Source organism: Squalius cephalus (assembly GCF_949319135.1).
Source record: "Squalius cephalus genome assembly, chromosome: 5".
In the NCBI taxonomy this organism is placed as follows: domain Eukaryota; kingdom Metazoa; phylum Chordata; class Actinopteri; order Cypriniformes; family Leuciscidae; genus Squalius; species Squalius cephalus.
In genome coordinates, this window is record NC_137126.1 from 18199170 (window position 1) to 18224766 (window position 25597).

A 25597-nucleotide genomic window follows, 5' to 3' on the forward strand; every position below is an offset into this window, starting at 1 on the left:
TTAAAAGCTAAACTATTTTTTATAGCCTATATATATTATCCTATTGTTGCGGGCCAAACGTTGAATGGGAGGGATGTATTACTTTATGTATTAAAGTACAATAACATAGTTGCAAGGTTGTGAATGCATTTGTCAAGTATTTTTTGATGCATTCACCCCCACCCACGCCCCCACCCTATTAACCACGCCCCCACCCATCAACCACGCCCCCGTCCTCTTTTCTGAAAACTAAAATATGGTCACCCTAACGTGTGATGTCTGTTGACAGGCAGGTAGGACATCGTATCATAGCATTCGGTCATTGCATTGGACAGATTTTTTTGTCCTGAGTCTTCCACAGGAGATACTGTATATGTACATGTTTTAATATTAAGACCACTTCTATTTTTTGATTGCTATCAGGATGTGAAGAGAGTTTTAATCAGTATAACAAAAAGTGTTTACAAAAAAATGCCTACCCTACCTTTAACATACATGTAGGTCTATATCTCATATATAGCTGAGCAGTACAGTTATTAAAGGGCATTTACATTTCCTTGTATATTTTGCTCTATTAAGGTCAGTGGAATAGAGGATTTAATTGTGTGAGAAGCACTAGACCTGATAATGAAGGTTATTAAGTTATTTTTAAAGCAGGCTCTTAAATAGGCAGAATTTTTTTAGAACTGGGCTTTTACAGAGATAGCTCACATTGCTTGCATTGTGTGTGTGTTATGCTTAGTCTCTTGACGAAAGAGATCTCTCTCACTTATCTCTGTTACTTTCTAGAATGATCTCCATCGTGCCATTCAGCGCACACACTCTGCCATGTTCAACCAGGTCCTCATACTGATCTGTACACTGCTCTGTCTGGTCTTCACTGGGTAAAGCTCGTTGATCTCTTGATATCCCTAATGGGGCTTTTGCCTTTTACAGGCTTGTATCTAATGCTGCAGATCTGAAACAGTCACACGGTTATGAATTAACCGTCCTGATCAATAATGTACATCAGTTAATCCAAATTAACTTTTTTTTTTTTAAATAGTGTCAAAACAAGATGCTACCATTTTTTAAGAATATTGAACGAAATCTACTGAGTATTTAATACAGCACAACAGTCACAGCTCCCCTTTTTCAGAAGTCTGGGTTTTGGAAGTATTTTCCCATTCATTTTCTCCGTAGGGATTTACAAAGAATCCTTAGTAAAGAGATGTAAGCCATAAAGCACCCAGCTCTGAGATGAATCACAATATCACAAACTTTGTTTTTAACAAAAGGTCTGAGAAAAAGACAATGGTGCAAGACTGTGAAATTAACATATTTTATAATACAATGTGGGTCACCAAGCACAGCAAGTATATGAAAATAATAGTTTATTGAAAAATAGTCAAATATATGATATAAATATATAATTGTATACATACATAAATATAAAACAGAATCCAAAGAATCCCAAAATGAATCTACATGTATTACATTTTCCATAAAAATATTAAGCAGCAGAACTGTTTTAAACATTGATAATATTTGAATTATTTCAATTACAATTACAATCATGTGACACTGAAGACTGGAGTAATGGCTACTGAACATTACATTTTAAAATATATTAAAATAAAAAACAGTTATTTTAAATTGAAAATAAAATGTCAGTTAAATGTATATATTATTGTTTTTATTTAAGTATATTAGTCTGTCTTGAACAAGATATACTTTTTATGTTTTAATAAAACACTTTATCTATGGAGAATGTAAATGGTAGGCCCATTTTTGAACCCAACTGTTGCACTCTATTTGAGCACATAGGAAATGATTGAAACTCTTCAAACTTGAAGTCAAATTTTGTTGCTTTTCAACAAAGTATATTTTATAGGTCCTTAATTAACCTCATGTTATTATCCTCATTAGCCTATGTTTTACTCTGTATTAGCATATATTTGCATATATATTTGATACCCTTTTACCAATATAAAGGGACATTTCAGAATAAAGTTCTTACCTAAGGACTACAACTCCCACAGAATGTGAGTTTACATGATAAATCAGATAGTTTATATTCCTTTTATAGTCCTTACATATTTACATTATTAATTAAATTGGTTTTAAAATACCCTTTTGAGGTATGACTCTGTGTCAATTTGTTTTGTAGAACAAAATGGGAAAGTCTCTTGAAATAATGCTAACCGACCTCATTTTACTCAAATCGAAAACCGCTATTTTAAAAACCCATTCGAAATTCCTGAGGGAGCCCATGGTGAAATGGCCTTCTGGGCAAGCCTACAAATTGACATCGTGACTGAGCAGCTCTACTGAATTCTATTCATGGAATGTCTTTCCAACTATAAAAGTCCCATGATGCCGAATTTATTTTAAGTAATGTATATTTTCGAAATTGTTTCCTGAAATGTTTTGTAATGCTCTTTAGGGCTTGTGGGATTCAGCATCTCGAGCGTGCAGGAAAGAGTCTCACCCTCTTCGACTCTTTATATTTCTGCATCGTCACCTTCTCGACTGTTGGTTATGGAGACGTCACACCCAAAATCTGGCCTTCTCAGCTACTGGTGGTCATCATGATCTGTGTGGCTCTGGTGGTGCTGCCATTACAGGTGCCACGATCAGCCCACGAACAGCACAATCAGCAGCTTCCGTATTAATGTTCTCTCTATTAACTATGACTTTTGCTTAAATAAACTCCTAATTACTGCTTATTTATGAGTACATTTACACAGCTGAATGGATGGAGATCCAACCTCGCTGAGCACTTTTTGCTTTTAATTTTTTAGATGATTAAATAAGAAATGAGTGGTACCAGTAAAAATGTACTGCATTTACACAGTACTTGCTTTCTGTCTCTCATTTCAACACCAGTTTGAGGAGTTGGCGTATCTTTGGATGGAGAGGCAGAAGTCAGGTGGAAACTACAGCAGACACCGTGCTCAGACAGAGAAACATGTGGTTCTCTGTGTCACTTCACTCAAAATAGACTTGCTCATGGATTTCCTCAATGAGTTCTATGCCCACCCGAGACTACAGGTACATGCATAAACCCGTATATGTGAGTGTTTTATTATTGTTCTGTGTATTGCTAATATGCTAAGGTAGCTCAGTGTGTGATGGTGGTATTAACATTTCTCAAATGTATAGGATTATTATGTGGTGATACTCTGTCCCACGGAGATGGACATCCAGGTGCGGCGTATTCTGCAGATCCCACTGTGGTCTCAACGGGTCATCTACCTCCAAGGCTCTGCACTGAAGGACCAAGATCTGATGAGGGCCAAGTAGGTTGTTCATTTGGTCACACTTTACTTCAGGGCCCAATTCTCATTATTAACTATGACTTGTGCCTCAATAAACTTCTAATTACTGCTTAAGAATAGTTAGTAAGGTAGTAGTTTAGTTTAAGTATTGGGTAGGATTAAGGAATGTAGAATAGGGTCATGCAGAACAAGGCATTAATATGTGCTTTATAAGTACTGTTAAACAGCCAATATCTTAGTAATATGCATGCTTATAAACAACTAGTTAATAGTGAGAATTGGACCCTAAACTAAAGTGTTACCATTTATCTTTTCCTAAAAAAGTCCCTTGGTTATATGTGGATGCATTTTGCTCATGATTAAACTAAGATATAAGAGCTAAGAAATGAAACAAATGTAATTGTGGATAGGCTTTTATAGAAGTGTCATGTCCATTTACATGACCATTCAGATTTAGAATTCCAGTGTATTTTAAATGCAGCTTCGAAACAAAAATTATCTTTGAAAATTATGTTGAACAATTATTGTTAGTTAAAAAAAGCTGTTTAAATATTTAGTTCAGTCATGGAACTCTAGATTGTGCTGGCAAACTGCAAGCAATCACACCTTTACCACATGGCACAAGCCGATTGGCCTCTGCTGATTCTCCTGCCAATGAGATTGCTTGCTCACTCATCATTTAAATAGTCTGATTCAGCACGCTATCAGAGTTACTCTGAAACCCTCCACCTCCCCAGCTCCATCTGTCTAGATCTGCTATGTATGTCTATTTATGCTGGAGCAGCATATCTTACGTACTGTATCACATCAGCGAGTCTGTGTATCTATTGGCAGTAGCAAGTCCATACTTGCTCTGCAGCAGCAGCAAAGATCTAGTCCACCAAGACCAAATACATTAACATTCCCATATTCATTAACATGCCAAAACTACTCTGAGAGTTGTCATGATTGAAATTTATTCAATGTAATCCCATCACTTCCTCCACAGGTAATTTGATTTAAACTGATTGTATATCTAACCTTGTGTTGCACAAAACTCAGGTGGCGTTTTGTCCCATGTGGAACAAAATGTCAAAAATGTCCTCTTCCACACTAAACAAAAACTGTATTTCTCTTTTATTTAAAAAAATGTAATGGCACTTAGTGTGCCAGGATCGAGACCGATGACGAAAGAAAATTATGCATGTAAACCCTGGAATTTTTTTTTATTAAAGTCGCCTTGCAGTTAGTTCGATTTGAGGTTCTGACTCTGTGTTTGAGTCTATGAGAGGGCCGTTAAGTTGACAGAGAGATCAGTCTAATATATCTGCAAATTGATCTGTATAGCTGCAAGTGATTTCATCCTTTTCAAGTCCTTTTTAAATACATTAATACATAATACTATGACTAAATTACTGAGAACATTTGAGAATGGACCTCCGAATTAATAGTGTCAGAGACCTTCATTTCTCGTGTTTCTCGTGTACATTCATCAGTATGTTAAGAGTTGTATTCGCCAAAAATATTTAAGGACAGAAGAAGATATGGTGTGCAGGTCTTGAGCAAGATGACTTGCAGCCCCGTTGCCTATCAAATGTAGACATCAATAGTACAACTTGCAAGAACGGCACTTAAAACAGCAATTGTGGCAGTGGGATGTGTCTTACTATAAAGTGCACAGCAATGATTCACCGGTAATGTTTGGCCTAATGTCGGGCTAAGCAGTTTAGCTAATTAAATTAGCAAAATCTCATTATTCTCTGTAAAAGATAACTTGTGTTTCCGACTTTTTAGAGTCTAAGAGTGAAAGAGCTGTTAGTAAACTTGAGTCTTAAGTATGATGTCATATTTTAACAGTGATATACAGTACATCAATGTGTCATTTCTAAAATTTAAACTAGCGTAGGCCTACTGATTAACTGTTTCCAAATGGAAGTTTTGGACAGCCTCCCAAAAAACTAAATTAGTCTGTGTGGAAAAGTGTAGAGTAAACCTGCAAGCTCCACCATCAGAGCCAAATTTGACACCAGTCTCAAGCCCATCTGTTCCTTTATTAAAGCAGCCTTGAAATTTAAGGATAATATATGTGCTTTTTCTTGCAATGTAACTGCATTTAAAATCTAACATATTCCTTCATTATAAATGCAGCAAATCTGCCTCAATATGCCTACTTCATATTCCAGTGCATGAATTTCTCATAAAACTCAGTCTGTCTAAAGTTTCCTGGCCAGTTGTGTAATCTCTGCGTTGTAATTGGAAGGTTGGAAATTAAAGGACTTCATGAGGAGATTGGCTTTTTTTGTTAAAAGACTCAGACTGCAGAAAAAAAGGCTTTCTAATTTTTTTAATGTGTTCGTTGGTGCTGCATATTTCTGGATGAATTTTGCATGTTGTGAGTGCTTTAATTTCTTTTGCCAATAGGAGTTCCTCACAGTACAGTATGTCTTTCATCTTTAAATGTTTGGGTTTTAAACCAGCTCTATCGAAAGCATCTGTGACTTGTCAACATGTCAATGTCGATTTGTTTTCTAGCTGTAATTCACTCAATTGAAGTCTATACGATCAAGCATTCTCAAGGGTATAAAGGCAGAAATGTGCACTGCAGCTCATATTTTTAAAGCACTTGTATTAAAGTGCCACGAAACTTGCCGTTTCAGCACAGGTCAGTTGTCACCAAGGAGTTATGGTTTTGCTGCTTAGAACTGTATTGCAGTTTGCCCCTACTGCTAAACTTTAAACCAAAAATATTTTTCTGCTTTGGTGACCATTCAAAACTTCTATAAATACTATACTGTATGTAAAACTGATTATATATCTACACATGGTGTACATTGCTAATATTTTATTGTAGCATAGTAGATTTTTCCTATGCCTGGTTATTGTTTGTAGGGCTCTTAAAATCAGGACATGGATTTATAATTTTCCTGTCTGCTGCTTCACAATCACTGTTGTCATTATATAATTTCCCTGCAGCTCCAGAGAGATTATTCTCATCACAGTTTTATTTGCTTTAAAGGACTTAACAGTATCAAAGATTCTCTCAAATGCATGCGGCAGTTCATGCACAAAAATGCATAAATACTTTTTTAGCAATCTTACAAAACTGTACATTCCACAAACTGTTGTTTAATGCACCAATAAATGCAGAGCTGTTACATTTGCACTCTATGTGAATGTGTGATTTAGCATTTTTTACAATTTGTGAGTCTGTTAATTCACAATGTGGATTTACAAATATAAGTAGTCTGATCTCTTTACACAGTCACAGTAAGGATAGATAGTGTTTGTGATGCTGAATTTATCAGTGTCGTGTCATCTGTCCTATTGCAATGGCCTACAACACAGACTTCCATTGTCAGAGCATTACCCACAATTTTTGCTTGTTTTTACAAACTAAGGGAAGTCAAAAAGATTTACTATGGCTATTGACAGCATGTCACAGGTTCTGTTTACTTGGAACCTTAAACACGTCCAGAAAACATTAGGAGTGGGAAAACCGGCAGAATGTTAAAGGCACCTTTGTCAATGAGAAAGAACTTACTGCTATAGCGAGGCTAGTATACCGTGAAATTGACCCTCAGTACTGACTGTGAAAAACATGGCAATAAGGACCTATCACCAGCACATTCATACATACACATATGTGCAGTCCTTCTCACTTTTATGGGTAGTATAGATAGAAGATAGCATAGTGAAGTGTCCTTTCTGAGTGACACTGATGTGTCATGATGGTGTGTGTTCTGCAGGATGGACGATGCAGAGGCGTGCTTCATCCTCAGCAGCAGAAATGAAGTGGACCGCACCGCAGCCGTAAATACAGACTTTTTATACAGTTCCTTGCCAAAAGTATTAAAGTTATTAGTCAATGACAACAAGTCAATAAATAAATACATTTTCCCAAGCACAAGACAAGAAACCCAATTATTTTGATCAAAACAATATTAATTTTTTAAATGAACCATAATAGAAACTTGAAATCTTAGATGGGATGCAAGTAATCTTAAAGAGAGAGAAACTTGAAGCCTATATGCTGATGTTATTCATACTTTATTAAAATTGTACTGTTTTCATCTTTCAAATTTCATTTTTTTTTATCATATTGTAGGCTTACCCATTATAAAGGACACTTATTGCATGAATTTTAGTCTGACTATCTACTGTGTTTTTATTGTTTCTCTTCATATATACAAATACATCAACTAATCTTCCCGAACTTAATCTACTATTAATGGTAAAATGAAATAATGTAAGTTTGCATATCATCACTCTGTAAGAATGCTGTCTGTTCTTATAGGATCATCAAACCATTCTGCGAGCCTGGGCTGTGAAGGACTTTGCTCCAAACTGTCCTCTATATGTCCAGATTCTTAAACCTGAGAACAAATTCCATGTCAAATTTGCAGGTGAGTCTTTTGCCTTCCTGAGGTCAAATCATTTCATATGCAGTTTAGCAAGCATTCATCCGTTCTTCACAAATCGAATGCGGATCCATGGTCATATTTTGTGACCAACATGTCCTTTAAATTTATTTTCATTTTATATAGTCCATTTTAATTTTGACAAAACTATTTTTTCAAACATTTAAATGTATTTTGATTTATAAACACAAAATACGTCAATAAAAGTGTGAAATGTAAAAACTGTCCTGACGATTAGACATGGGCATATGTGTATCAGCCATCTGTTAGCAATTATTGTGGTATATATGGTTGTTGCTTGTGTGTGTTTGCTGTATGAATAATAAATATAGATCCTTCTAGATTCAACACTCTCCGCCTCCCAAGTCATACATCCTCATTGAAGTCTTTCATGGTTATGAGTATTCACTTTGTAAGCGTAGCACTGCCTCCACCTCTCGGGTCACTGCATTTGAATTTGCATATTTTCATTTAGCAGAAGAAGAGATGAAGTGTTAGAGGGATTAATATGCCCCTTTGTGTGCTATAAAACCATGTGTTAATTCAAACACATTGACAAAGGTAAATACTTTTTAGCCATACAGTATTTTTGTGTTTTAGATGAAAATGGTCTTGACAAATTAGTCAGAAGTTAGTACTGGTTGTGATATTAAGATCAGTATTTAGTAAATGTAAGAATATGTTTTTAAAGGATATTTTTTTGGATCTGAAATAGTGTTATATGATGGTAATGATGGTTAGGGTTTTATATATTCTTAGCATCACAAAAAAAAAAAAAAAAAAGTACAGTTAACTGTCAATTGCTTTTTCTGCATCTAAAGCTAAGAAAATTATTTGTTTTCCTAGATATATGCATTACATTAAAAGGATAATATCTCATTTGAAGAGTGTCTGCCAGTAATGAAACTAGTTTGGTCTGAGTAAATAAGATTCAATTCTGGGTGTTTATTCTTTTCTGATTATGTTGATGCCATGTTGATCAGTGATATGGGGTGGCAACGTTGGAATTTCTTTTTCTTTTTTTCAGCTTTAGAAGTTCTGAGATTAGGGCAGTTCACAAGTGCGGTGGAATTGAGGTGTTTTTAATTTCATAATGTTTCTGATAGAAGTGTATATAGAATTCAGTAGGAAGTCCATTTGTGCTTGGTGCTTTATTATTTTTTAATAATGTATTTTATTTTGTTGAAATTCATTTATTTTCGAGAGAACGTCAAGTGTTTCAAACTGATCATTCTGTAATATTGAAAGTGCGACTGAATTTAACAACATATATACTGTGTGTGTATATATGTGTATATATATACACACACAGTATATATATGTATATATATATACACTCACCTAAAGGATTATTAGGAACACCTGTTCAATTTCTCATTAATGCAATTATCTAATCAACCAATCACATGGCAGTTGCTTCAATGCATTTAGGGGTGTGGTCCTGGTCAAGACAATCTCCTGAACTCCAAACTGAATGTCAGAATGGGAAAGAAAGGTGATTTAAGCAATTTTGAGCGTGGCATGATTGTTGGTGCCAGACGGGCCGGTCTGAGTATTTCACAATCTGCTCAGTTACTGGGATTTCCACGTACAACCATTTCTAGGGTTTACAAAGAATGGTGTGAAAAGGGAAAAACATCCAGTATGCGGCAGTCCTGTGGGCGAAAATGCCTTGTTGATGCTAGAGGTCAGAGGAGAATGGGTCGACTGATTCAAGCTGATAGAAGAGCAACTTTGACTGAAATAACCACTCGTTACAACCGAGGTATGCAGCAAAGCATTTGTGAAGCCACAACACGCACAACCTTGAGGCGGATGGGCTACAACAGCAGAAGACCCCACCGGGTACCACTCATCTCCACTACAAATAGGAAAAAGAGGCTACAATTTGCACGAGCTCACCAAAATTGGACAGTTGAAGACTGGAAAAATGTTGCCTGGTCTGATGAGTCTCGATTTCTGTTGAGACATTCAGATGGTAGAGTCAGAATTTGGCGTAAACAGAATGAGAACATGGATCCATCATGCCTTGTTACCACTGTGCAGGCTGGTGGTGGTGGTGTAATGGTGTGGGGGATGTTTTCTAGGCACACTTTAGGCCCCTTAGTGCCAATTGGGCATCGTTTAAATGCCACGGCCTACCTGAGCATTGTTTCTGACCATGTCCATCCCTTTATGACCACCATGTACCCATCCTCTGATGGCTACTTCCAGCAGGATAATGCACCATGTCACAAAGCTTGAATCATTTCAAATTGGTTTCTTGAACATGACAATGAGTTCACTGTACTAAAATGGCCCCCACAGTCACCAGATCTCAACCCTATAGAGCATCTTTGGGATGTGGTGGAACGGGAGCTTCGTGCCCTGGATGTGCATCCCACAAATCTCCATCAACTGCAAGATGCTATCCTATCAATATGGGCCAACATTTCTAAAGAATGCTTTCAGCACCTTGTTGAATCAATGCCACGTAGAATTAAGGCAGTTCTGAAGGCGAAAGGGGGTCAAACACAGTATTAGTATGGTGTTCCTAATAATCCTTTAGGTGAGTGTATATATATATATATATTATATGTATAATATAATATAATATGCACTGCAAAATATGACGGCAAAATGTATATATATATATATATATATATATATATATATATATATATACACATTTTGCCGTCATATTTTGCAGTGCATATTATATTATATTATATTATATTATATTATATTATATTATATTATATTATATTATATTATATTATATTATATTATATTATATTATTCTCACATAGATTATGTGTAGGTATGTTTTGTTTTCTAGATCATGTGGTGTGTGAAGAGGAGTTCAAGTACGCCATGCTGGCCCTCAACTGTGTGTGTCCAGCCACCTCTACACTGGTCACACTGCTGGTGCACACGTCTCGTGGACAGTGAGTACTGATGTCTTTCCTCTTTCGTTTGACGGCTGATGTACGAGAAGGGTTTCCTGAAATGCTGTTTAGTTTATTGAAGGATTTACTAATGAATAATGGCTCCTCGCGTAACCTTTCCAATTCCGTGATCCCTAACAAATAATAGTGTCACAAATAATTAGTCAGAGCAGATTTGCCAGGAGAGCCGATCAATGGCATTAAACTTTATGTGCTCATTTGTCAGAGGGTGACTGACTATGCGGTGACCTGAACTTGCTGGGTAAACCATTTCATAAAGAAAACTTAAATGATCCCATGATAGTTTCCCACTGTTTTTTGGAGTGTTGTCTTAGCGCTTGCATTTTAACTGTCTGTTTGGGGTTTCAGGGAGGGACAGACTTCTCCAGAACAGTGGCAGAGGACGTATGGCCGTTGCTCGGGGAATGAAGTTTACCACATCCGTTTGATGGACAGCAAGTTCTTTGGCGAATATGACGGGAAGAGTTTCACTTACGCCTCCTTCCATGCGCATAAAAAGTGAGTGATCGTTGAGCATTTAACATTTATTTAGATGCACGATTCACTATTCGGATGTATGTGAAATTATTATTTTATAAACCCTCCGAAATATCTGACATTTTTTTGTGCCTCTTGATATATGTGCTTTAAAAAACTCATTAATCAATTGACTGAGCATGCTTGTATTTTTCACATTTTCCTGTTCCCCTGTTTTGCACACCACTGTTTGCATTTTACACCTTTTTGAATTTTATTCATGATATTTTTTAATCACAATCCCTACTTACACCACCATTCAATATATTTTATATTAGCAACATAAAAGTCTGTACTGTCGCTTTTGATCAATTTAATGCATCCTTGCTGAATAAAAATATTAATTTCTCTAAATAAAAATCTTACACATGATATATGCAATCTTACATGATATATACATTAGTGTGCATATCATGTAATTTGCACTTTGTTGCTCAGTCTGATATGGCTCATACTGTACTAATCTCATTTGCACTATAATGGTCGACTGCACTTTACCATGTGTATACTTAATTTGCCATTTGTATGGTAATACTTTTATTCACATAATATATTACTATATGCAGTTCTGTTTAGATGCTTTATAGATGATGATGATGATTATTGGCTCACTACTGGATGATTGCCAATAAAGTTGAATGTAATATAATAAAAAGAAGCAGGAACAGGATGTAGATCCTCCCAAATAAAGTTGAGTTACAACTGTGCTTTTCCCTCTTAAACTCTGTGTTAAACACAAACAATCGTCTTTTCCTTAGATACGGTGTGTGCCTAATTGGTACGAAGAGAGAAGAGAATAAGAGCATACTTCTGAACCCCGGCCCTCGCCACATCATGTCTGCCACAGATACCTGCTTCTACATCAACATCACCAAGGAGGAGAACTCTGCGTTCATCTTCAAACAGGAGGAGAAGCACAGCAAAGGGCTGTCGACCACCGGCGTGTATGATGCTCCCTCTCGTCTCCCGGTGCAAAGCATCATCGCAAGCATGGGTGAGGGAACACACCTGAACGTCTTGTCACTAACAGAAGCCTTTACCTTTTAATAATCAAACTAAGGGTGGAATTAAAAAAAGAAGTTTCTTTAAAAGCTGCAGTCTGTAATTTCTGCACTACTAGCAGCACCAAGCGGTATTGCAACATAACGACTGATTTAAACATTAATAGTGTTGTTATTGTTACTGTACATAACATCTGAAACAAATGAAGCACAAGTTTTAGCCTCAGGGTTGGTTTAATGCGGTTTCCATATGGTTAACACATGCCAGTTAGTGGTGTGAAAGTAGCACTCAGAAGCAGCAGTAACAGGGTGAATATATGCTCATGCTCATGATAAAATACTTTCTTTTATTGTTTTTCCTTTGTTGAAGTTGATCAGTCTGCTTCATATGGTAAGTCTAAGCATGTGGTTTTCATAGCATTAGTTAAATCACAGTTAAATCATAAGACATCATTGGTGGATGTCTGTGTAAATGTTAACATTTACAGAAACCTTTCTCTCCCGTTCATTCCCGTTAGGAATTCACAGGTCAAGTCTTTTGTCCTGCAAGCTGTTTTAATGAAGATTTGTTTTTCTAATTGGGCTTGGTAACTGCACTTGCATGTGTAAAATATCCCTGGACTACTCTCTAACATAATTATATAAAAGCATTTAGTCCATTATGTTTCTTCACAGGTTTTTTTTTTTTTTTTCTACACTTAACATTTTGCAGCAGAACATTCTTCTACATAACAGCAGAATTTCCCTTCAGAACATTTTCTTCCCTTCACCATTTTTAAATGAAACCTCACTGTGCTTAAAGATTTTGGTTGCAAAGCACTGATTTGAAATGTGCAAATCAGTGTTTATTCATAAAAAGCAATAAATCAGGGTTGAGGTCAACTTCAGTGCATTTAAGAAATGCTATAATTAAACATTCATATCATCTACTCTGTATGCAGGCCAATTGTTCTAGTAATTGACACAAATTTTTCAGTTTTTAAATCATGCGCTGGTGGAAATGAACTGGAATTGACCTAAATTCTGAGTCATGTTGGCTAAAATTGATGATATTTCTTTGGCAGTTTTCATTGCACTCAAATTGCACCAAAGCAGCTGAGATATCAGATCAGACAACAGATTTGAGATATTTTGTTTCACCGGGTAAACACATCTATATGAAATTCCTCATGCTGCATTTTCCATGCTGCAAGCTGAAAAGGAAAACCTCCACTCTCATGGCTGATTTGTGTTGTATTGCAGGAACTGTGGCCATTGACCTGCAGAATCCCGATCCGCCGGCTGACAGCAGTAAACTGGCTCTGCCCACGGAGAACGGAGCTGGGAGTAGGAGACCCAGCATTGCCCCTGTGCTGGAGATCGCAGATTCCTCTGCCATCCTGCCTTGTGATCTTCTCAGTGACCCTTCTGAAGATGAGACCAACCAGTCCGATGAGGAAGGAGCACCGGCCATAGAGTAAATAATGTTGTCAAAAGTACAAAATTCATAAGGTTTTTAAGGGGAACAGCAATAGAGTCGTTTGTCTTTGACTTTTTAAACAGCCAGCAAATGTCAAAGAATCATGAGGCTTGATGTGTAGAGCTGTGCTTTTCCTTTACTAAACATTACTTTTTCAAAACAAAACAAAATGGCTAATAAAATGGCCATTGAAAAAAGGGGCCAATATTATTAAAGGGGCCAATAAAATCCTATACACGTCCATATAAAAGTTTTAAAAGTTCAGTTTAAAAGTCTCTTATGCTCAGAAAGACTGCATTTATTTGATCAAAAATACAGTAAAACAGTAATATTGTGAAATGAACTGTTTGCTATTTTGATATATTTTCAAATGTAATTTATTCCTGTGATGGCATCATTACTCCAGTCTTCAGTGTCACATGATCCTTCAGAAATCATTCTAACTGATTTGATGCTCAAGAAACATTTCTAATTATTATCAATGTTGATAAACAGTTATACTGCCTAATATTTTTGTACAAACCGTGATACATGTTTTCAGGATTATTTGTTGAATAGAAATTTAAATAGAACAGCATTTATTTGAAGTAGAAATCTCTCTTTACTACTATTTTTGATCAATTTAATGAATCTTTACTGAATAAAACTATTATTATGTAAAACTATAATTATTATTATGTTATTTCCTTACTGTACTCTTTCTATATTGCGAACATATTAGTTGCTAACAGCCTTTCAGCGGTGATGCTGCAGAATAATTACTGCGTTTGCTTATGTCAGTCAGAGCCGGAGAAGACATGCACTCTCTCTCTCTCTCTCTCTCTCTCTCTCTCTCTCTCTCTCTCTCTCTCTCTCTCTCTCTCTCTCTCTCTCTCTCTCTCTCTCTCTCTCTCTCTCTTACTCACTCTCACACTCACACACGCACACACACACACACACACACACACACGCACACACACACGCACACACAAACATTAAGTTTTCATGTTTTATGGGGAATTTCCATAGACATACTGATTTTTATACTGTTCAAACTATATATTCTATCCACTGACCGTAACCCTACCCCTAAACACATCCCTCATAGAAAACTTAAGCATTTTTACATTTTGTAAGAGTTGGTGAAGATCCCTGCTGAATGTTCAGTGCACTCACAGTGCCCTCTACTGATCATTTAAATGCAATGCTTTCAAAAATAAAGCCTTTGCAGATTGATTGATGTCAGTCAGGGGTTCATGTACTGTATATTCTGTGCATTTTTAAACAGAAGAATTCGTTGTAATTCACACTCAGACCTTTGATATTTTATATCCTTCTGCTTTTTCAAGGTGTATTAAAGGCTACCCTCCAAACTCCCCTTACATTGGAAGCTCCCCAACTCTTTGCCACCTTCTGCAACAAAAGGCGCCATTTTGTTGTTTACGACTTGACAAGGTGTGTGTATAACTCTCAATTCACTCTAAAATACTGATATTCCGATTCAGTTTAATTCATTGTTATGGGGTAGTACATTCAGTTCCATATTATATTTATTTTCTTTACTTCACATTCTGTTTAAGGTATTTCAGGTCATATTTCATTTTATTTCTAGACATAATTCACATGGTATTTCACTTTTTGACATATTTCATGGCTTGTTTATTTATTAATGCTTTCATTTCATTGTACTTTTATTTATTTAATTATTGCAACATAATAGTGTGTAACAATATTCTATGTTTAAATATTAATATTTATACCTATCAATGCCATTATATGTTCATTTATTTATAGCCTGCCTAAATCCCTCTATGCATTTAAATCTGATCCCTCTTATCATCATTTATTCCAGTCCATCATTTATTTAATTGTGTTTGATTCAGGGTTGTCGGCACAATAGTTTTGAAGATGCCAAGGCGTATGGTTTCAAGAACAAGTTGATTATCGTTTCGGCTGAGACAGCAGGAAACGGCTTGTACAACTTCATAGTGCCGCTGCGTGCCTATTACCGACCCCGGAAGGAGCTGAATCCCATTGTGCTGCTGTTGGATAACCCGTGAGCGAGCTGCCTCATCACTTTTCCCACCTCATGTTACTGTTCACAATGATGACTTTAGATGGCTTTGATAGGCAGGCAGAACCATTACTTAACCCCGACTTTACCACTTGAAAACACTTCCAGGAATATCTGCATAAAAGCATATTTCTTTATCGACTTTTCACATTCTAAAGTATATTGAAATGATAGCAATTTGCAGTTTACTGTCAATCTTAATGTATCATCTTGCTCTCTAATGCTATACACTTTCAGAAGAGTTATGTTCATAATGCTCCACACATTTGCTCTTCCTTTGAGTAATGCAAAATCGTGTACACAATTGTCGTCACGTTGTAGATTCTTCCTCAGAGTTTCCATGGCAACTCGGAGATGTCAAAATCCTTTTTGCAATTACCTGCTCATACATTTTGCACAAGCTTTTACTCCGTTAATACATTTTTATAAGGTTGTTTGCCAGTGCCAAACCTTTAAGAACTTTAAAACTGCAGCTGTGAGTGGATTAGCATTGTTCAACTGCTCTTCCTCTCCATTTCCAGGCCTGATAATCATTTTCTTGAGGCCATCTGCTGTTTCCCTATGGTGTACTACATGGCTGGTACCATAGACAAGTAGGTTTTTAAACATTTCAGTAAACGTGCACATCATGAAATGAGCTTTAGTCCAGTCTGAATGGTGGCTTTGTGCTGGTTTCTGTCGTAGTTTGGATAACTTACTGCAGTGTGGCATCATCTACGCTGATAACCTGGTGGTGGTGGATAAGGAGAGCACTATGAGTGCAGAGGAAGACTACATGGCAGACGCTAAAACCATAGTCAATGTGCAGACCATGTTCAGGTACGAACATTAATAACTTAAGCAAATTGGTTGTTGTTTGTTTTTCTTTAAGCTGATGTCTTTTTCAGCATCAGCTGGAAACGTGATGGCACTGGGTACTAATTACTTTTCCCCGAAAAACGTCATTTTTGTCTTTGTGTCCTCTACTAGGTTGTTTCCTAGTCTCAGCATAATCACTGAGCTAACCCATCCTTCTAATATGAGATTCATGCAGTTTCGTGCCAAAGACTGCTACTCCCTGGCTCTCTCCAAACTTGAAAAGGTCTCATATCTTAACAGCCACGCCATTTGACTTTCATTGGGGTCCAAACATCTGAGACGTGCTTTTGATTTATTTTTGTAATTATTCCAAATTATAATATCAATTATAGTTTGAGTAAAAAGCTGAATTGCAGAATTAAGATGAATTTCAAGATGATTAAATTCAAGCTGCCTGAGCTCCATGAGTTTGTGTAAAACCTCCTATGATCTAGAAATAGTGCAGACATAATCTAAATTATTTTTATTTTCAGATTTAAATGACATTTTGAGTCCCATATTGTCAATGTGATCTCAGACTTTTGGACTAAGAATTAATCATTTTTCTTCCTTGCCAGTAAACAATTTAACTACTCTAACCAGGCCTAACATTAACATAATATCATTTCAAACTTTTCTATGAAACAACTTTGCTTCTACGAATTTATTATGACATGTTCCATTAGGTATCTGTCAAGTGATTATTAAGTATGATTTATTTGTGGTGATCGCATGCTTCAAAAGGCTGAAAATACTGAAACTAATATAATATTGCATCACAGATTTCCAGATGGTCTCAAAATCTGAGATCATCAGCGGTGGAAAGTTCCATCAATCTTTTGTTGTGATCTTTTTCCCTTTTCTCCAGATAGAGAGAGATAAGGGCTCTAATCTGGCATTCATGTTCCGCCTCCCATTCGCTGCAGGCAGAGTGTTCAGTATTAGTATGCTGGACACTCTACTTTACCAGGTGAGTAATAGATCAGATGCAAATACTGCTAATTCTGTACAAAAGGCATTCTAATACATTACCATTCAAAAGTGTGGGGTCAGTACGAAGAAATCAATGCTTTTATTCGGCAAGGACACATTAAATCGATCAAAAGTGACTGTAAAGACATTTATAAAGTTACAAAAGATTTCTATTTCAAGTAAATTCTGTTCTTTTGAACTTTCTATTCATCAAAAAATCCTCAAAAATATTAAGCATATTAAATATTTATTAACTATTTTCAACATTGATATAAGAATAAATGTTTCTTCAACACCAAATCAGCATATCAGAATGATATCTGAAGGGTCATGTGACACTCTGTTTGTAGTTTTCCAGCAAAAAAATTACATTTCAAAATATTTTTAAATAGTTATTTTAAATATTTCACAATATTACTGTTTATTACTGTATTTTTGCTCAAATAAATGCAACCATGGTGTGCATAAGCCTCATCTTTCAAAACCATTCTACCGACCCCAAACTTTTGAACTCTAGTGTGTGTATGTGTGTGTGTATGTATATATATATATATATATATATATATATATATAGTTAATAAAAAGCTAATAAACTCAAGTTCAGCTGAATTTTTCATTGCCCCTCCCACATTAAAATGTATGAAGTAAAATGTAAAGGTGAGTACATGACTCTGTATATCAATAATGATTATTTTAATAGCTTTGCAATGTAAGCATCATAGAAAAGTATATACATTAATTAATTTGGTACTATATGCATGTTTTGACCATAGAGGCACAGAAAACAATTATGTACGAAACATAACTTGATGAGCAGTCAGTCATAAGCTGTGTTCGAAATCACCCCCTTTACCCTCATTCACTATTCCCTACATTACTCCACTAATACAGTTCAATTGAAGGAGTGAGTGGATTTGGACGCTGAATGCGCCGCAAGGGCTGCCGCCTTTTCACAGTTTGTTGCTGTTTAATAATCATTTGAAAATAAACTGGCAGCTCAGTAGTAATGAAAAGATTTATATTGAACTCTGTCATGGAAATAAGCATGTTTAAACCTTATTAAACAATTGTATAATCAATCAGAAGTTTGGAAAATGGATGGATAGATGATTCAGCTGCGGGCGCCATCTTCTGGTGAGACGAGGGAATTCATTCAGCACTACCCTCACAAGTGCATTATGAGTATTCTCTAGCCGTTGAGTGTACATTAGTTTATTGCAGTTTATTTTTGGATCTCTACACATTTGATACTCATGAAGGCTGATACCTTTCTGTGAGGCAGATAGAAGCAGAGAACATTGAGTGGCATTTGCAGTAGGTTTTGCTCCCCTCAGGCATTGAGTCTCTATAGAGCCTGATTGTGTGAGGTCTGGAGATCATCTGTGTGCTTTCTGGGGACTGTTTCTATGTTTATATATCATTTCTGTGTTATCTTCTAGTCTTTTGTGAAGGACTACATGATTCTCATTGCAAGACTTCTGCTGGGTCTAGACACCACCCCGGGCTCTGGCTACCTGTGTGCTGTAAGTGTAACCGCAAACAAAAAAGCACCCACACACACCATCAGCAGCCAGTACGTCTAGCATCAGTGCGCGATGTATTATGCAAGCTATTGTTTGAGTTAAAATGCACAAAGCTGGTTATTTGAACTTGCCCACCCACAAATCTGTTGGCGCTGACAGGAGTGTTGAATTGAAACAGACGGTGTAAAAATAACATCACAAGTTTTAAAGGCAGATTAGTATGTGACATGATGGACGACTCTCATTAAAACTCCCACGAAATGTTATATTTCAGCCCAATATATATATATATATATATATATATATAAAAGTAAAATATGACCTGCATGTTAATGAGCTTCACCATTCTCTTTTGAAACAGATGAAGGTATCGGAAGAGGACTTATGGATCCGGACGTATGGAAGACTATTCCAGAAGCTGTGTTCATCTAGTGCAGAAATCCCCATTGGGATATACCGCACTGAATCTCACATGTTCTCTTCCTCGGAGGTAAGATGAGATTAAGAGGAAGAGATCAGAGCATTCAGACACGGATAAATACGCTTTACACGGTCCATGCAGCTCCAGACGCTTGCACAGCAGATATTATCCGTCACTGTGTCTTTACTTGATCTTGTGCAGTGTTGAAGATTTACAGCTTTATTTTGGGCTAAATCATGGCTTTGCTGGCTGCCTTATGAACTGTGTTGTGACTTGAAGCTTGTGAAATCCTTGTGCTAATCATTTCTCATTTTGATCATTCACAACTATTGCTCTTTCAAGTATAAGGAGGTTTGTAAAGAGGTAAGAATGCAGACTTCACCCCATTTCTCAAACACATTCTCATATGTTAATGGAATTATGCTATGTTTCAATGGCTCATTGTCTGTCCTGTGTCATTTACTCTTTATATGTTACTGGTAATCTATATATTTGAAAAAAACATTTTTAGTTATGTGAGTGGGGTTATTTAAAGGTGCATTAAGTAGTTTTCTTAACCAAAAACAAAAACAACATTATAATGCTGTTTCCATAATTAAATCATTGTTTCTTCATTATAACTGCACTGAAGTCAAATCAAATAATTAAAATGATTATTAATACAAAAAATATTATTTTTATTCTAAAACATCAGATTGACTTTCACTACAAGTTTGGGGTCAGTAATAATGTTTTATGTAGTCTCTTATCCTCACCAAGGCTGCAATTTGATAAAAGAAAATGATCAGTATTGCGATATAACTTGAAGTGAATTAACTTTCACAAATTTTGTAATTAATAATTTATTAAGCAACACCATTATTATTTTTAATTGTCCTGCTTAATATTTTTGGTGGAAACCAGGATACTTTTTTTCTGGATTTTTTGAGGAATATAAAGTTCAAGCGAATAGATTGTCGTTACTGTTAACATTGATCAATTTAATGCGTCCTTGCTGGATACAAGTATTAATAAAAAAATATATCTTATTGACACCAAAATTTTGAACATGACTGTACCTTAAATGTAGACAAGGCTCATATCACACTGTAAAATATATATTGTTGGTTTAACTTAAAAAAAAAATAAGTTACCTTGTTGCCTTACAATTTTGAGTTCGTTGAAATTAAAAAATTGAGTTAATATAAGGAGATTGGTTAAATCAACAGAAACTCAAAATATTATGTTATGTGAACCACATTAATTATCTAAGTTGATTTGACAAAAGAAAAAATGTTGAATTAGAGACAGCTAAAATATATGTCTTTACTTTATCAAAGTAATGTGGTTAAACTGCTAATAAACGGATACAAAAAATACAACATAATGACTTCAGCCTTCAGACAATGAAAGCGTCAGCCCACCACTTTAAACATTGTTAACCTATTGACAACCTGTTGCCATGCTGACCAGTCTCAGGTGTCTATGGAGGACTGCGAGGACCCGCGGGACCGCAGGGAATCCTGGAAAGAGAAAACCGCCCACAGAAACTCCACAGGGAGCGACCAATCAGAGCACCCACTCCTGCGGAAGAAGAGCATGCAGTGGGCGAGACGGCTGAGCAGGAAAAACACTAAACCACCCAGTCGAGCCGAACGCATCAATCAACAGCGCCTGAACCTGTACCGGCGCTCCGAGAGACAGGAGCTGTCAGAGCTGGTGAAGAACCGCATGAAGCACTTAGGGCTGCCCACTGTAGGATACGGTGAGTTTGACGAGGGCAAGTGAGTATTTCCATTTGTGCCTACTAAAATACTGAAGGTGTAGAACCCCTTGCACTGATGTCTTTTTGATGCTTGTGTCATTATAAATGTACTATGGTGGAGATCTGTTTTCACAGTGTTTCTCTTTGTAAATCATTGTGTCCCCTTGTGTCCACTGCATCAATCATTATTCTTATGAAACATCCTTTATCAGGGATCACAGGAAAACTACAAACAGAAAGAGGAGTGAAATATAGTTTACATGCGTTTATTATTAATCATTATATAAGGGAATTTTTAATGTTCAAATTTTACTACAGTGGAGTCCAATAGTCTCAAACCACTAGTGAAAATATTCCTGTTGTGTAATCGACATATCACTTTGAGCACAATTCATTTTTTTAATGATTATCTGAATTTCTGCATGAAGTCCACACGTTTGTTTCAAAGCTAATGATCATGTTCTCCAGCATGTTTTGAGATGATCTATAGAATGTCTTGAGCTTCAATGAAAGCAATAACATCTGGCCATCTGTACTTTTATTTGATAATTTATTAAAAAAATATTTCTCAGTAGTCTTAAACTGTTGGACCTCACTGTATATCATAGATGTTCCCATATTATAGCAGGTGGGTTGTATAGCGTCATGATGAATATGATTTATTGTTGAAGGATAGGTGGTCATTTGAATGGCCAGAACTAACCATCGACAACTTCTGTTTTGTTTGTCCTGCCTGGTCTTTTATTCTATATTCACCTTTCTAGAAACTTCTCACGACTCACTTTCCATCCTCCATGTTGCAAAAAATCATTCTCTGATTTTCACTAATCAACTCTGAGAAATACTGTTGAAAACTGGCAAAGGCGAAGTGTGTAATTTTTTAATGTTAAAACTAGTGCTGTCAGATTGATTAATCGCATCTAACATAAGTTTGCGTTTACATAAAAAATGTGTGTATATATATAATGTATACACACACACACACACACACACTATATATATATATATATATATATATAGTTTAAACTAGTTATTTTCCCATTTTACACAGAAATTACACACTTCATCTTTAAAAATGAGATGTAAACCATAGTGTTCTGTTAGTAATGACATTTTATAATCCTATAACTAATATAAACCATAATAGTATAACTGTATAAAGTAATATTAATGAAATTTTGAGAATGTGTTTTTTTGCATGCTGAATTTTTCTTGATCTTTCTCTTTCTATAAAGTGCTGCTTTCTGAGCTGCTTGCTTGACCTTTTCTTTCTTATCTCTTTCTACTTTGGCCTTTTCCCTGCACGCTGTAGAGGACGTAGCTAATTTAACCGCAAGTGATGTGATGAACCGAGTAAATCTAGGATATTTGCAAGGTAAATCCACTCAACAACACTGTTCCTGTAGTATAGGATCGTTCCTGTAGAACAAGTCACTTGATTCATGAGCTGAATGAAACCTGATGTTCTGGAGATGTTAATAGGAAACTCCACTGCTCAGTTTGTCCAGTGACATTAATTGGAACAGCATCAGCAGTCTGTATTTAATAGGATAAGCACCAATAGGCCTTTTTGTTTCGTTTTCTTTTAGATTCAAAAGTCATATATGCACATTTTTAAAGTACCTGATTCTTACATTTTCCTGGCCGACAGTTTCTTACTAAAGCTACATGAATATGTCTGAAGCCTGCTGCCTGCAGTCCTCCTGTTTTTACATTTTTTCCAGATGACATCAGTAGGCTAGTCTGTGTCCCATGAGCCTTCCTCTTATCTTATTAAAAACAGACTACAGGAAACTGCTGGCTATTGACATTATAATGACGCTGGACAAAACCAGTATGATTTAGAAATGACCCTTGCGCTTATCTGTAAAGCCAACTTATGTTATTTTTATATTCAATTTTGCATTTATGTATAATTATTATTACACAGCAGCACACTGGAATACTTGATTCTAAATGGTCATGTACAATGAAAACTTTTCAAGTCGTTTCAACTGAAATGAATGTTCCACATCCATTTTTTTAAGTAGCTGTGTAATAAGCTGTATAATGCACAGTCAGCCAGTCATTATTGCAAAATAAAAGCCTTTTTGCCACCCGCCCTGATCACAATCATTTTGCGATCATGGCTGTACATTATTCCGTACATATACATAAATGCAAAAAAGTGTAGCATTTTATTATGAATGCAATACGATTATAAATAAAGTCTGTAACTTCATCCTGCAGACTATGTGTGGATGTAAATACAGCATTTACAGACATTGCATTTTTAACATGGCTATTAGTCTCAATTTTTATATTAAAATGCTTTTTTTTATACCCAAATCAGCAGTATTGCACCTAACATTGTCTCATTATGCTTGCAAAAACATGCTCCTGAACAACAATGTCATTTGACAGCAGTGCTGACCTGTTTTATGAAATGATGAAGTCTGATTTCATAGTTAAATTAGTGATGTAGTTGTCTTTTTCTCCTCTGGTACGAACTGAAGAGGGTACTTACATGACAGAGGGTACTGCAGGTACTCACTGGCATATGAGCATTGATTTAAGACATGATGAGTGAGGGCTTTTGATTCCAGGATGTTTGGACAGAGTGGAGTAGAAAGCATTCAGTCTTTGTCGGAAGGGTCCACCTAGTGCAGGTATTTAGGTGCACACTTACAAGTCTGCTTGCACTGATCTACAGCATTGTTTTTATTTTTTTATTCTTTTTAAAGGGGTGATACTGGGAGAAGTAAGAAGTACTTGGGTTTCCCATTGGTATAATTATTTCATTTGCATTTGAATATTGACTCCTCCCAATCCCACACTACTAATGTTTTTTGCTTCACTCTGATTGGTCGAGCCTTAGATTAGTGGGCCTGACAGATATTCTAAGCATGCTTATATCTGTGTGTGTGTCAGTCTCACTGTTTGATGACTTTGGCCTGTGTGTTAGCATGGCAACCGAGCACCATTTATCGGGTCAGCTGTGATATGATGCAGTATATGGATGGAAATATTGAATTTGTGGGTGGATGCGGACCCTGTCTGCATGTTTCCGCGCATGAGGAGCGCTTGTGGTTGCATGGGCGTTCCGTAAATGCAGCCATGCCCTGTCAGTAACGGTTAGCCCTTCTCTCTCTTTTACCTGGCCTGGCACTATAAGTGGCTCAAACAGGTGGGTTTGGAGAAGCAGAGACACTTTGTCCCAGTCTTGAGTCTCCTTATTTCCAGAACTGCAAAGGTTCACACTTCTCAGTCATTTACAAGCAGGTAAAATACAACAAAGCCTCAGAAACCCAGCCTACAAAATCGTAACACTGTGGGGTTACACAACTGCCTCCCCTTTTGACATTTTATTGAATATTTTTCCCTACTTTTGTTGGCTATTCTGACTCAACTCAACAGTATAGAGAAGTTTCATTATTTATAATAGGGAATAGGGATAGAGATAAATGGTAAAGATAATTTATCAGAACTGTGTCACATGAATGTTTTTGGCTATTAAGAACTGATACAGGTTAAGTACGACAGTGATGTTGTGTTTTGTTTCTCTTGCAGATGAAATGAATGACAATCAGAACACGTTGTCGTATGTGCTGATAAACCCTCCTCCGGACACCATTCTAGAGCTCAATGATATTGTGTAAGTGTCAGATATTAAAGCTGATTTGTGATTTCAATAAGGAGAAGAATGGGATCAACAAAAAAAGTATTCAAACCAAGGTCGGTCGCGTCAAAATCGAAATCGACTATCCTCACTCTCCAGCGCGTCCTGATTTTGCTGAGTTAGACACGTTCCTGGGTCAGTGAATTTTGTTGATCCTAGAACAACATTCCTGTCTGAAAATGTAATCATAACCCTATCCCTACTCCTAAACTAAACCCTAACCATAAGTTATCCCTAAAATCAGAGGGAAATTATAAGCGAATAACACTGAGGTAGAAGCACCTACCCTGGTTGTAAGCCTAAACTTGACAAATTGTAAACTTGATTAAATCTGATTGGTTGATTGGAATGTTGTTCCTGGAACATGTTGTACTTGGTGAAATCAGGTTCTGCCTCTCTCCACGGCACTGTTCTTGTTACCGGATTGGTTTCTTTTTGTAATTTTGTCTGGCTCAACCAAACTGTGATGGGCGGAGTTAGTATAAAAAGCCTTTGCGAAGAAGACGGGACATTTGCAGTTAGTGTAAAAAGACACTATGCATTTTTTCCCCATCATATTACCTTCTTGCATAAGTTTGGGGTGGGACTGCCTGTTTGAACTAACCCTTAACACTAAGTTTTTATATTGGTATATTGCCCCACATAATTTGTGCAACAAAACATGAACAATACCTTAAATCGTCCAGCTTATTGAGCTATTACATCTCAAAGTGATCAGACCACCCATAAAAACCTAGCAACCATCCAGAACCTTATCAATATGGCAACATGCTAACACTCTGAACTCCTAAGATACTGTGATGGTGAGTTTTGCATTGCTAAGCATATA

At 36.3% G+C, this 25597-nt stretch overlaps 1 protein-coding gene across 24 annotated transcripts in view; it reads left to right on the forward strand.

The window, feature by feature from the left end:
• The window catches only part of kcnt1b (potassium sodium-activated channel subfamily T member 1b), an 87019-nt gene that overhangs the window by 58721 nt on the left and 2701 nt on the right, over positions 1-25597 (forward strand). For 3 of the 24 annotated variants that reach the window (XM_079871640.1, XM_079871642.1, XM_079871647.1), the window contains 24 exons: positions 769-863; positions 2405-2585; positions 2848-3012; positions 3124-3260; positions 6965-7028; positions 7513-7621; positions 10437-10563; positions 10933-11082; positions 11859-12094; positions 12472-12492; positions 13344-13557; positions 14889-14994; positions 15423-15595; positions 16135-16206; positions 16298-16432; positions 16583-16694; positions 17319-17420; positions 18862-18945; positions 19307-19435; positions 19709-19729; positions 20819-21110; positions 22423-22485; positions 24265-24276; positions 24660-24744. In XM_079871640.1, coding sequence (XP_079727766.1) covers positions 769-863; positions 2405-2585; positions 2848-3012; positions 3124-3260; positions 6965-7028; positions 7513-7621; positions 10437-10563; positions 10933-11082; positions 11859-12094; positions 12472-12492; positions 13344-13557; positions 14889-14994; positions 15423-15595; positions 16135-16206; positions 16298-16432; positions 16583-16694; positions 17319-17420; positions 18862-18945; positions 19307-19435; positions 19709-19729; positions 20819-21110; positions 22423-22485; positions 24265-24276; positions 24660-24744 — 2885 coding nt within the window. Of the gene's footprint in view, positions 1-768; positions 864-2404; positions 2586-2847; positions 3013-3123; positions 3261-6964; positions 7029-7512; positions 7622-10436; positions 10564-10932; positions 11083-11858; positions 12095-12471; positions 12493-13343; positions 13558-14888; positions 14995-15422; positions 15596-16134; positions 16207-16297; positions 16433-16582; positions 16695-17318; positions 17421-18861; positions 18946-19306; positions 19436-19708; positions 19730-20818; positions 21111-22422; positions 22486-23605; positions 24277-24659; positions 24745-25597 lie in introns of those variants that run through there. The other 21 variants (XM_079871641.1, XM_079871652.1, XM_079871643.1 and 18 more) reach the window with 19 other exon arrangements.